The sequence below is a fragment of the Rattus norvegicus genome, chromosome 15 (genome assembly GCF_021556685.1).
Source record: "Rattus norvegicus strain SHRSP/BbbUtx chromosome 15, alternate assembly SHRSP_T2T, whole genome shotgun sequence".
NCBI classification, from domain to species: domain Eukaryota; kingdom Metazoa; phylum Chordata; class Mammalia; order Rodentia; family Muridae; genus Rattus; species Rattus norvegicus.
Genome location: NC_141548.1, coordinates 104280392 through 104292451, shown reverse-complemented (window position 1 = coordinate 104292451; position 12060 = coordinate 104280392). Strand labels below are relative to the sequence as shown.

The 12060-nt window shown below is 48.2% G+C and overlaps 1 protein-coding gene across 51 annotated transcripts in view; it reads left to right on the top strand.

The window, feature by feature from the left end:
* Dock9 (dedicator of cytokinesis 9) overlaps positions 1–12060 on the top strand; it is a 264999-nt gene that overhangs the window by 212095 nt on the left and 40844 nt on the right. For 33 of the 51 annotated variants that reach the window (XM_087585062.1, XM_087585049.1, XM_087585053.1 and 30 more), the window contains 8 exon segments: positions 1360–1475; positions 3719–3856; positions 3974–4156; positions 5610–5723; positions 5863–6078; positions 8442–8499; positions 9196–9273; positions 10369–10475. In XM_087585062.1, the coding sequence (XP_087441188.1) occupies positions 1360–1475; positions 3719–3856; positions 3974–4156; positions 5610–5723; positions 5863–6078; positions 8442–8499; positions 9196–9273; positions 10369–10475 (1010 nt within the window). 51 annotated transcript variants of the gene reach the window in all.

Below are 12060 nucleotides of genomic sequence, written 5' to 3'. Positions count from 1 at the left end.
GCTGTAGCATTTGTAGAACTATAACTCACATTTCAGTCAGAACAAAGTCCTACTATTCTCTTTTTTCTCCTGTTTGCCTGTATCAGTCCTCTGATACAGTGATCCAAATAGGAATTTGGAGTGTAGGTTCTGGGTTGAGGGGGCAGTTTCCATTAATCTCAAAGAAGTTCTATAGGTTTTCTGTACTTTATTTTGTGGATTGCTAAACTAATGCCTTCCTCTCTGGAGTATTAAAACAAAATGACCAATTAGTAAGTGTTGCTTTCTTAATTTCTCATTGGAGAAAGTCATTATATTGTGTTCTGTTACATTGCCATCTTTCTGTATAAGCAAGACACCATGGTAACATCTTTACATCTTCTCTGTGTGTTTCTGCTAATACATCCCATTTCTTAATGTAATATCTCAAATTGTCAAACTGCATTTATATCATTACTAAATTGATTGTGCAGCCACTGTTGAAGACTGCAGTTAATGTTTAAATTGTGTATGATGAAGCTAAATTTACATGACAGTCTTTCTGGTTCTCTCCTTTCTGTAGGCATATCTTTCCAATATGCTGGCTTTTATGTTTGTCGTTAAAGCAAGTAGAGGACCATTTGCAGTACAGTCAACTCTCGATTATCACTTGCGATCTAGCTAAAGTCGGGCCTCGGTCCTGCCCACTTAATGCATATGCTGCTCATTCTGTACTAGGCACATTTTATGAACCTCACAATATTAATGAATGTATCCTCACTAAGCTCTTTGAAGTGTGGATACCTTTACCCCATCCTATAGATGGGGATGCCAAAGTGTGAAAAGGTTAGCTAACTCACCCAAAACCATACACAGATGAAGAAGTAGAGCTGGACTGAGTGACCAGCTATCAGCTGCATATCAGTTGCCTGTTACCTGTTTCTTGGGGTACTTGGAGCATTGTCAGCACTCTGGCCATTGTGACTGCTCAGCCATGCAGCTGATGGACTGTGTCTGTCCTGGTGGGCATGCTGGCACCACCATCCTACTGCCTTGGAGACTTCATTCAAGGCCCACTTCCTTATCTGCAGAAAGTATATAACAAGGTGCATACCTCCCAGGGCTGCCAAGTGACTGGAGAATAATGTGGAGCTCCCAGTCTCGGCTGGCGCGGAGCAAGCACGCTGTCAATGGCTGCTGCTGACACTGAGCCTCCAGAGCTGGGAAACATGCACCATGAAGGAGAAAGCATTGTTAATGCTACCTCTCTAGAGGCAAAGGTTGGAGAAGGGCTCTGGAAGGGGACCTTCTGTAATTAATCAAAAGTTGACTGTCACTGCCGCACCCCACCGGCCCTGTTGCCTGTACCCCCAGACAGTAATGCTGTGCTGATTCACACAGGCTACGGCCACTCGGAGGCAGATGTCGCTCACCAGTCGCTTCTCGAAGCAAACATCGCCACTGAGGTCTGCCTCACAGCTCTGGACACCCTCTCGCTGTTCACACTGGCTTTTAAGGTTTGTATTAAACACTCCTGTTCAAGGTCAGAGGTTTTCAGTCTGATAAGTCCACCCAGCTTGTTAAACTCAACCAACACGCATGCATGGCCTATGTTTTCACTTCAGCTGGCCTTGCTTCTATAAAGAGACTGTTAGTCTCAGGGTTCCCTAATGAGGCCTCCCTGTAGTGAGTGAAGAGATCCCTGTTAATATGTAATAATGCTGAACTTGCCCCCTTGTGCTGCATGCGTGGAAATGCCAGGGGCCGTCCCTGAAGGCAGCCGTCTTGCCTCGAAGGCAGCATTTAGCCCAAGCCCTCCACATGATAGCCGTGGGAACCTAACCAGACGTTTCTGCTTTGAATATCTGTAAACAAAGCCAAATGTCTTAAATTAGATATTCAAAGAGAGAGGCACAATTGAGTATAAATCCATCTTTTTAAAATTATTTATTTATTACTAAGTTAAATGAAAAGGCATGTCATGAAAAAAGAAATGAAAGTGTTTTGGTCTTGTTTTTAAATTTAGCAGACAATAATTAAGTAACTGATGCATGTTCTTCAAGCCTTTTTTTTTTTTAAACAAGACCAAACCCCAGTTAAAAAAAAGTATTGAGTTAGTGACCAAAGTAATGGGTTTGATTTTAATTTTTTTTATTCCTGTGTACCATTGTACTGTGTTCTCTCTTAGGAGCCTAAGGCTTCCCAGCTTAGAGTCTCTTCCATTTCTAGTCTAGAAAGAAAGTGTGAGTTAGTACTACCACCTGTGAGTGTTGCAGCCCATTGTTTAGTTGCCAGGGTCTTAGGGAAATATAACCAAAGTTTGTTTTCTCTGCTGGGGGTGGGGGCAGGGGGTGGAGGGCAGGGGTGGGGCTTAGCTCGGTTGATACAATACTTACCTAGCATGCATGAGGCCCAACCTGTGGTCAATGCTAGCACAGAAACCAGGAGGGGTGCATGTAATCCTATCACATGGGAGCCGGAGGGAGAGGATCACAAGTTCAAGGTCATCCTTGGCTACACAGAGATGGAGGCCAGCCTGGGCTACATGAGACTATCTCAGGACAAGTTCTTTCTCTTTACTAGTGACAGTAAAAATAATGTCACACACATACCCAATATGATGCCACTTTACTATAGTGTGCCCTCCCCTGAGGTGCCAAGCCATCCACATCCCCCATTAAGTGTATCTCCAGGAAGCCAGTTGAAATAGAGGGAAACACAGTTAACAGAACCAGGTTGTGGAGTGGTTACCTAGAGCCCCTCCTCTGTGGCTGCCACTCCTGGGGGCCCAAGCCCTGCTGTGACAAATGAAAAGCTCGGCTTTAAGGTCTAATCCGAGCACTCTGAGAAGCACACTGTGCTGGGACCTTCCCCCAGCGTAGCAGCTTCCGTGTAAAAGCCTATACCTAGGCCGTGAAGGTTTGAATGACAGCACGTCCAGCCCGTGTGCTGTACTGGGCCGAGTGAAATGCTTGTCCAGGCCAGCAGTGCAGCTTGTTTTTCTGCACTCTGCCTGGACCTGTGATCTGAAGATGCAGGAGGCTAGAGGAAGGACCCATGCAAAGCAGGTGTAGACAGAAAGGCTACTTATATAGCCCAAGAGCATCACGGGTGTCTCTCCCCCTCCTTGCAGCTAACAGCTGGCTGTAGCTAACAGCTGGCCCTATGCCTGAGGTGGAATTTCCCCATGCTGGGATTTCTGACCTCAGTCTATGACAGTAGGAATACAAGACCAGTTTTAGAGCCACTGCCTCACAGAAGAGACTGTCAGGGCATGGTTTACCTGTGCAGATCCTTGCATGTTTAAGTGATGCATGCTGTCCCTCCAAACGACTGACTACTGAGTGCCCAGAAAACCTGGCTGAGGAAATGCCTCACTTTGGGAGGACAGGACTCATGGCCTCTACCCATCAATTCTCTGACATGCCTGTAATGACAGCCCCATGTTAGAATTCACATACCACCAAATACCAGCTCCTGAATCCATTGCCGACATGTGGTTAGAAATGAGTATCTGGAAACCCAGTGAGTACCAAGGCTGTGAGCCATGCTACAGATTTCTAGATTAACTTCCCCACAGTGGAGAATGTTTCAGTGGTCTTTCTCCGTCTAGGGGAGCAGTCTGTACCTCCTCAGAGTGCTTGTAGCAGAATTTGTTTATCTCAGCGCTTGGAAGACACAGTAATTCAATATATACACGGTCTGACATGTCTTCAAGATGTTAGACATGTCTAACGGTTATGCCAATGTGTGTTTTCAGAACCAGCTCCTAGCTGACCATGGACATAATCCACTCATGAAGAAAGTTTTTGATGTCTACCTGTGTTTCCTCCAAAAGCATCAGTCAGAAATGGCTTTAAAAAATGTCTTCACTGCCTTAAGGTCATTAATTTATAAGGTAAGTTACTTCAAGGCAGTGGTCTTGCTGACGGTTACAGGGTTCTCACTTCCGTCTGGGGTAGAGGCCATCGGAGTGCTGACCTTGCTGGTCTGTCTGCCCTGTGTTTTGTTCTAGTTCCCCTCAACGTTCTACGAGGGGCGGGCAGACATGTGCGCATCTCTGTGCTATGAGGTTCTCAAGTGCTGTAACTCCAAGCTCAGCTCCATCCGCACCGAGGCCTCCCAGCTGCTCTACTTCCTGATGAGGAACAACTTCGACTACACAGGGAAGAAGTCTTTTGTCCGGACACACTTACAGGTGCGTGCGCTCTCACTGCCCCAGGGCACAGGCGTCACTGAGGGTCACCCTGACCAATACAGCCCCTCATCGGTTCCCCAAAGGCTGTGAGTGGAGAGCTGAAGTCACACGAGCCACTAGTGTTTGTGTAATGGTCGGTATTCTTACAGACCTGGCCTGCCGTGTCTCGTCATTAGCTCGGCATCTAGGTATTGATCAGTATTGAACTAAGTGACACGCTGTTGGGTCAAGGTGCTTAATATTAAATCCTAAAAAAAACAAAAACCCAGAGAGGTTTTCCTGTCTTCTGTTTATGAGTATACCTCCTGTCTGTCCAGCTAAAACACCCAGAATTCTCTGCTCCGAGAACCCAGCAAGTCCTGTGTGCTTTTGTAGATGTGTTTCCTGTGGACGTGCTGTTGGGAGAACCTTTTCCATCTGTGTTTGTCCGTTTCTTATGTAGTAGCCATTGTCTGCAGACCTTATGTGCTAGGACTGAGTACTACAATGAGGAACAGAACAGATCTTCCTCTGGCCTCCTGAAGAGGGCCTCAGGCCCTGCGCAAACCAAGGCCAGTGTGCCCATGGAGGATCCTGAGGGAACTGAAGAGCCCCTGGTTAGAGATTCTGGGGAGCAGGGGCAGCTCCTCGAGAGCCTGGAGAATGAAGATGGGGGTGGCTTGAAGGCTGTTAGGCATGTTCTGGGCCATGGGTGCACTGAAGGAATCACCCACCTCGGAAGCTAGAAAAGCCCTTCATGCTTAGAACACAGGTGAGAAGGTACAGAAAACATGCTGTCTGTCATGCATTCAAATCTTTGCATATTCAGAGGACCCACCCACTCGGGCTCCAGTTTTAAGAGCAGGTCTTAAGGGGTACACACTTCATTAACAGAGAACACTGCAATCCGGGTCAGAGAGGGTGGTATTCTGGATGAGGGATGGTGAGATTGGAAGGAAGAGGGGATTCAGTTGGCAATCCTCAGTGGTTGTACTCACCTGTGGTGGAGGGAAAGAATGTAAGGAGCGCCTCCACATTGGTGCGTAAGCACCTGAGTCAAGGCAGACTGCCCGTTGCATTGTTAACTTCTACACGTTCTGTTAAAAGAAAATGCCTTTTACCCATTGAACATTTAACCTGTAAGCTCAAAACAAAACTGAGGGAAGGGTAATATGGTTTCCCCTCTTACCCAGAATGCAGTGGGTGAGCAGCAGCCTGAGTGGTTCGGGTGTGTCTTTGTGTTCTTCTGTGTTCTTTCTGATTCACATTTTTAGTTTTTGGGCAAACACATTAGGGCAAACAATCAAATTCTGGGTTGGTTTTTGAAAGTGATTAAAAGAAACCTCTGACACTGTCCCACGTTGGTCTGGCTCCCCAGTCCACACATCTGGCCGCGCAGAGGCTTCATGCACAGCAGAGCTGAACCTGGCCATCATATGAAGGTGACCTGGTTGCTTGTGTGTCTGTCCCTAAGGTCATCATCTCTGTCAGCCAGCTGATCGCAGACGTGGTTGGCATTGGAGGAACCAGATTCCAGCAGTCCTTGTCTATCATCAACAACTGTGCCAATAGCGACCGGCTCATTAAGGTGAGTAACTTCCTATTTCACCCCAAGTCTGCCGAGTCATAGGATGTGTGTGCACCAGGAGAAAGTAGGTGATGTCACGAGCCCTTCCCCTCCCCCTGTCTAGTGTGTGACGTCGTAAGTCCTTCTCTCCCCTGTGTAGCACACCAGCTTCTCCTCTGATGTGAAGGATTTGACCAAGAGGATCCGCACAGTCCTGATGGCCACAGCCCAGATGAAGGAACATGAGAACGACCCAGAGATGCTGGTGGACCTGCAGTACAGCCTGGCCAAGTCCTACGCCAGCACCCCTGAGCTCAGGAAGACATGGCTGGACAGCATGGCAAGGATCCATGTTAAAAATGGGGATCTCTCAGAGGTAGGGAGCCCTGCCTGCCCCTTTGAAGTGTTTTTGAGAAATAGTTATCCTCTATTTATTCCCTGAAGTGACTTTCGAGGAAAGTTGTACCACTGATCAAAACAAGCCAATGGAAGCAATGTGGTGCCTCAGACACAAACAGGAACAGGTACAGGAGTTGTAGGCTTGGGGTGACTTCCCAGTTGGGCATCTTAGTCACTGGAGACAGAGTATAAGGGGTTACCTGCATATTTAGGTAGTTTCCTGCTACTTAAAGCACGTTCTCCTGCATCAAGACTCCTCTGGGGTTCAGTCTCACAGTAGAATTAGCACTTCCTGTTACAATAGTGGTAAGGATGTGTAGCAGGTCTTTGAGCATCCCCATCTGTTCAGAGCAGACACTCTGCCCTGTGTAGCTGGTATGGCCGGGAGCAGGCATGGGAGACAGACTCCAAACCAGGACCACACATTTCCCAACTCTGGCATTGCACCATGATCCCTAGGCCCTGTGTGCCTTGACAGCATCGTGTAAAACGAGAACTTCAAGAAAACTTAATGACTGCACGTGGGTTTTGTCTTACCAAAGTGAGAGTATTCACTTCAACTTTTGACATCTCTGTGGCTCTTTCAGTGATCAAGATTCTAAGTCTGAAATATTGGTCACCGTCATCAGGGTGGCATGCTGAAACACACGCACTCGCTTCTTTGTGAACACAAACATACACGGCTATCATAGAAAGGAAGTTATGATAGTAATGTTCCGTCATTCTCAGGGTTATCGTGATGTGTACAGCCCAGGTCTCTTAGAAGCAGAAAGAGCCCTCTCTGAGTCCAGCTGTCAACAAACCACAACAAACTGGGTGGCTTATCAAACAAGTTTATTCCCTTACAACAGGGAGGCTGGTGATCCCAAATCAGAGCATCCAGGGCGGAATGTGTCCCCTGCCTCTCTCCCAGCTGCTCATATTACCAGCGTTCATCCCCTAGCATCCACTTTCACATGGAATATTCTACCATAGGTCTCTTCTCCACTACGGCACAGCTGTGCTGGGTTCAAGGCCTACCCAGTACTAGTGACTTCATTTTAACTAATAACCACAACCCTGTTTCCAAAAGTGTGTCACACTCTGAGGCCTATTCTGTTTCATTTCTGTTTCCATGAGAGAAATATCCAAAAGCAGCTGAGAGGAAGAAGGCCTCTCTCCAGGTCACACGGTCCGTCACTGGGGGGAAATTCGAGGCAGGAGCATTACAGCAATAAGGCAAGAGCAGACAGACACACTTGTGCCCATGCCACCTGCCTGCTGCTCGTCTTGCTCACCAGAGGATACACACTTCACGAGCTGGCCCTTTGCTCCCACTGTAGTTGGCGTTGTACAGTTTCTCAGAGCCTCCGCTGTTTCCATCCCGTGATACCTCTGCAGCTATGTGCTGTGAAGCTGGAGTAGCATGTACAGTGGGAACACTGCCTGTTATGGTCAGATAACCTAGTGAGCAGAACACCCGGCCTTTCCTCCACAGCTAGGCGCAGGTCAGAATGCCCACTTCATAGGCAGCCTGCACACACAGGTGGGTGTTCATGCAATACCTGAGGCCACCATGTGGAGGCAGCGCCCACCTGATGAAGGCAGTGCCGGGTTCCACATGGTCTCAGTTCCAACACTTGCTTTTGATTTTGACAATAACTGGACAACTTGGTGAAAAGATGTTTTTGTTCTCTCATTTTAAGGCATTTATAGGATTGATCTCTGTGGGCAGGGAGACTTGAGGCTGAGGCGTGCTGAACACACACATTACCAGCCCAGATTGCACCCCAGCCCAGATTCTTGGTTAGAAAATTGTGTTTTTAAAAAAAAAAAAAAAAACACAGCCTTCGGTGTTCAAGTAGAAAGAACAGAACATGGGCTGGAGAAATAGCCCAGCAGTTAGGAGCACACTGCTCTTGCAGAGTTTGGTTCCCAGCACCCACATTGAGCTCTGTGGGACCCAGCTGCCTCCGACAGGCACCTGAACACACGTAGAGGTAAAATTTGAAACAGAATCAAAGAACACACACACATACACATACATAAGCAATGCTTAAAAATAAATTAAGTTGAAAGGGAATTTTATTAGCTCAAGTGTGTGAGTCTGGGAAACCTTTTCTTTAAATAATTGTTGTTTTGCTTTAAGAAAATAAAGAAAATAATCTCCTCAGTGTGCAAGTTCTGTCTTTCACGCTAAGACGCAGCAGTTGTAAACGGGGACAGCACAGCAGTTGGCTGTCATGTGTCTTGCTTTCCTGCTGTTGATAGTTGGTGTCTGAAGAGCTCAGGAGAGGGCCTGCCTCCTGAAGCCACAGGGTTCTAAGTGACTAAGAACTGTGTGTTGTTCTTTTAACCCAGGCAGCAATGTGCTATGTCCACGTGACAGCTTTGGTAGCGGAATATCTCACACGGAAAGGTAAGGACACGCTTGAGCCTTGGGATGCAAGGGACCGCACTGCATGCACCGTTGGCTTCTTAGTCCCGGTCGCAGCCCTTAACTGCCCTCGTGGGCAAAGTCCCAGCCCCAGTGTCACGGAGAGGATGGCCCGTTGTTCTAGCTCGTACTGCTCGGCAGAAATTGGCTAATAAGCTTACCTCTGGCTGCATCTGACCAGCTAACACAAGCTGAAAGACTTTACTTCCCCTTAAGATATTTTCCCACTGGAACTGCTTATCCATCAGTGACAGTTCTATGGGGAAGTTGTTGGATGGAGTTTCTGGAATGTAACTCTGCTGACTAAATTTATTATGGGATTTAGGCGGCCATGCTAGCCAGAGGTCGTAAGGGGCAGGTGATCCACATTTGTGTGCCACACACTTGTTCCCATGAGTTCGTTCGTGACCGAACAGTTACCTGGTGCAGCCTTCAGGCTGACATTTGGTTTTGTAGTACTGGGGTTCTGGAGAGACGGGCAGTCTGCACACTGTCCCTGGTCCGAGCTCACGAGGTGTGCCCGTACAAAGCGAGAAGCGTTATAAAGCTGCCAAGGTCATACAGTGTCTGTTTTTTAGAATGGGGCTGTCAGACATCAGAGGAAACCAAAGGGGCTGTGTTCCCTTTAGCGTTTCCTGCCGAGCCATTCTATCAGGTGACACGTTTCCTTGTGTTTAGAAGCTGACCTAGCACTCCAGCGGGAACCACCTGTCTTCCCCTACAGCCATACCTCCTGCCAGAGGAAGAGCCGGGGAGGTGAGCCTGAGGGTCACCCAGCTCCCCAGGGTCCCCAGCTGCTCGTTCACATGGCACTCCAGGGCTGTGGCGGTGTGTGTGCCAGTTCTGCGTGGTCTCTCCCTCTACCTGGGCTCTGTGGGTCTCTCTCAGCCATCCGTCCCTGTGTGATGAACACCCAAGGGGTACTGACCGAAACACGGAGGCCGGTTTTATGTCTTTATTTTAGGGGTGTTAATGTCTCCTCAGGCTAAGATCAGAGCTTTTCTTTGGGGACTCTTTGCTTTCCATATCAGATCAAAGCAAGGCTGTATGAGCACCATGATGGAGATTCTGGCTAACTCACAACTGACTGGAAATGACTAACTCGGAATTGATTGGACATTGAACAAATGTGGAGCAGGAATGTCTCTGCCTAACAGTCCAAGGCCTTTCTCACACTGTCACACCACTGATACTGAGCTGGCTTAAGACAGTGTCCCAGTGCCCACCTTGAGCTCAAGGAGTTGGCTTTTACCCCAGTGCTGATACATTGTAGCTAACAGATCAGGCTCTGGGGCCCAGACTGCTGCTTTCTGCCTCTCTTCCTGCTCAGACAGCTGTCTAGAGGCCAGCCAAGGCAGCCCCACAACTCAGGCGTTCCTGGAAAGGGTCAGGCGGGAGGGCTCCAGTCTGTGGGTCATCACCGCAAAATGGGTGAGATGCCCAACTACTAGGAGGAAGCACCTGTCTTTGAGCCACTTACGTCTCAGTGGTTGGCTTTCCTTTCCCTGTTGTCTGACTAAGGATCTTTCTACCTAGTCGGATTTTCGTTTCCATGTTAATTTGCCACTAGCTTGACTCAATCATAACTTTTCAGCATATAGTTTATTTGAAGGCTGAATGGATTAAGGTGGGTAACAAAATGAAAGAGTTGAGGGGCTGGAGGTGACGTGTGGGGAAATGACGGGAGAGGCCACACTGGTCCCCAGCCTCCTGTGCGGACGCTGGGCTCACATGGGAGAGATTTCCACATCAGCCGTTTACTTCCACACAGAAACACACAGGGCAGGAGGAAGCCTCGAGTCCCAGCCTCTTTCTGCTTGACCGTGCTCCCTCTGCTCTCTCCCTGCCCAGGCATGTTCAGACAGGGGTGCACAGCCTTCAGGGTCATCACACCAAACATTGATGAAGAGGCTTCCATGATGGAAGATGTCGGCATGCAGGATGTCCATTTCAATGAGGTGAGTCCCAAGGCTCAGGTAGACTCCCAGGTACTGTCACACGCCACGTGACCTGTCTGTCACATTAGCTGCACACAGAGTGGTGGACCCACCAGATCTTATCACCCAGTAAACAGCAATGCTGTTTAAATAGTCCTTGGCATGTTCCTCCCAGAAAATCACTAAGGCCAGCGTTTCTCAGCATTATTCCTATTTAAGGACACTTGGAGCCTGCTGACCCATCAGTGCCTCAACTCAGAGCCTTTCTCCCTCCCCAGTGCTCCCCAGGCTGAGCCTAGGGTGCAGCTTCTCCACACAGCTCAAAGCCAGCAGGCAAAGCTGGGACACTCTCGCTCTCCCATCCTAGCCAGCCCTCCTTTCTGGAGGGAAGGCATGCTTGGACATGTCTGTCAGAGGTCCAACACGTCTAGAGTTTTCAACCTCTCTACCAATATCTGTGGACCGTGAATTTCATTACTGTCTTAGTCTGCCTTTAATTTTAGTCAGTGTCTCTAATTCTAGGAACCTCCTCCCTAACAGACATGCAAAGCCCTAAGAGTCCAGCCTAGGCTCATGACCAGAGCAGCCCAAAGTCGAGCTTCCTTACTGACTCCATGAAAGTGCTGGAGGCCACCCTAGTCCACCTCCACAGAGATTAAAAACCCAGCATTTTCTGCAAACTTCCTCACAAAACAGGACAGCAATGTGGCCACTTCTCTATAAGGAGATGGTTTTGATATTTTGATATTAAACTGAGAACGTGAACAAAATGCCAGTCTTCTGCTTGCATTGGCTACATTCTCTCTTCTGGGAATCTCTGCTGCAGGCATGTACCTGTGTGCACCTGTGTGTACCTGTGTGTACCTTTGTGCACCTGTGTATACCTGTGTGTGTACCCATGTACACCTTTGTGTACCTGTATGTACCTGTGTGCACTTGTGTGTACCTGTGTGTACCTTTGTGCACCTGTGTATACCTGTGTGTGTACCTGTGTGCACCTATGTGTACCTGAGTGTACCTGTGTGCATCCATGTGTACTTGTGTGTACCTGTGTACACCTTTGTGTACCTGTATGTACCTTTGTGTACCTTTGTGCACCTGTGTATACCTGTGTGTGTACCTGTGTGCACCTTTGTGTACCTATGTGTACTTGAGTATACCTGTGTGCACCTATGTGTACCTGTATATACCTGTGTGTACCTGTATGCACCTGTGTGTACCTGTATATACCTCTGTGCGCCTATGTGCACCTGTATGCACCTGTGTATGCACCTGTGTGTACCTGTGTGTGCACCTGTATGTACCTGTGTGTGCACCTGTGTGTACCTGTGTGTGCACCTGTATGTACCTGTGTGTGCACCTGTATGTACCTGTGTGTGCACCTGTATGCACCTGTGTATGCACCTGTGTGTACCTGTGTGTGCACCTGTGTGTACCTGTGTGTGCACCTGTATGTACCTGTGTGTGCACCTGTATGTACCTGTGTGTGCACCTGTATGCACCTGTGTCTCCCTCTCTATAAACCCAGAGTAGATTGAAAGAATAGAAGGATGCTTTTAGTTCCAGTCTCTTTTAAGGAGAAATATAAAGTCACCTACTTGTTCAC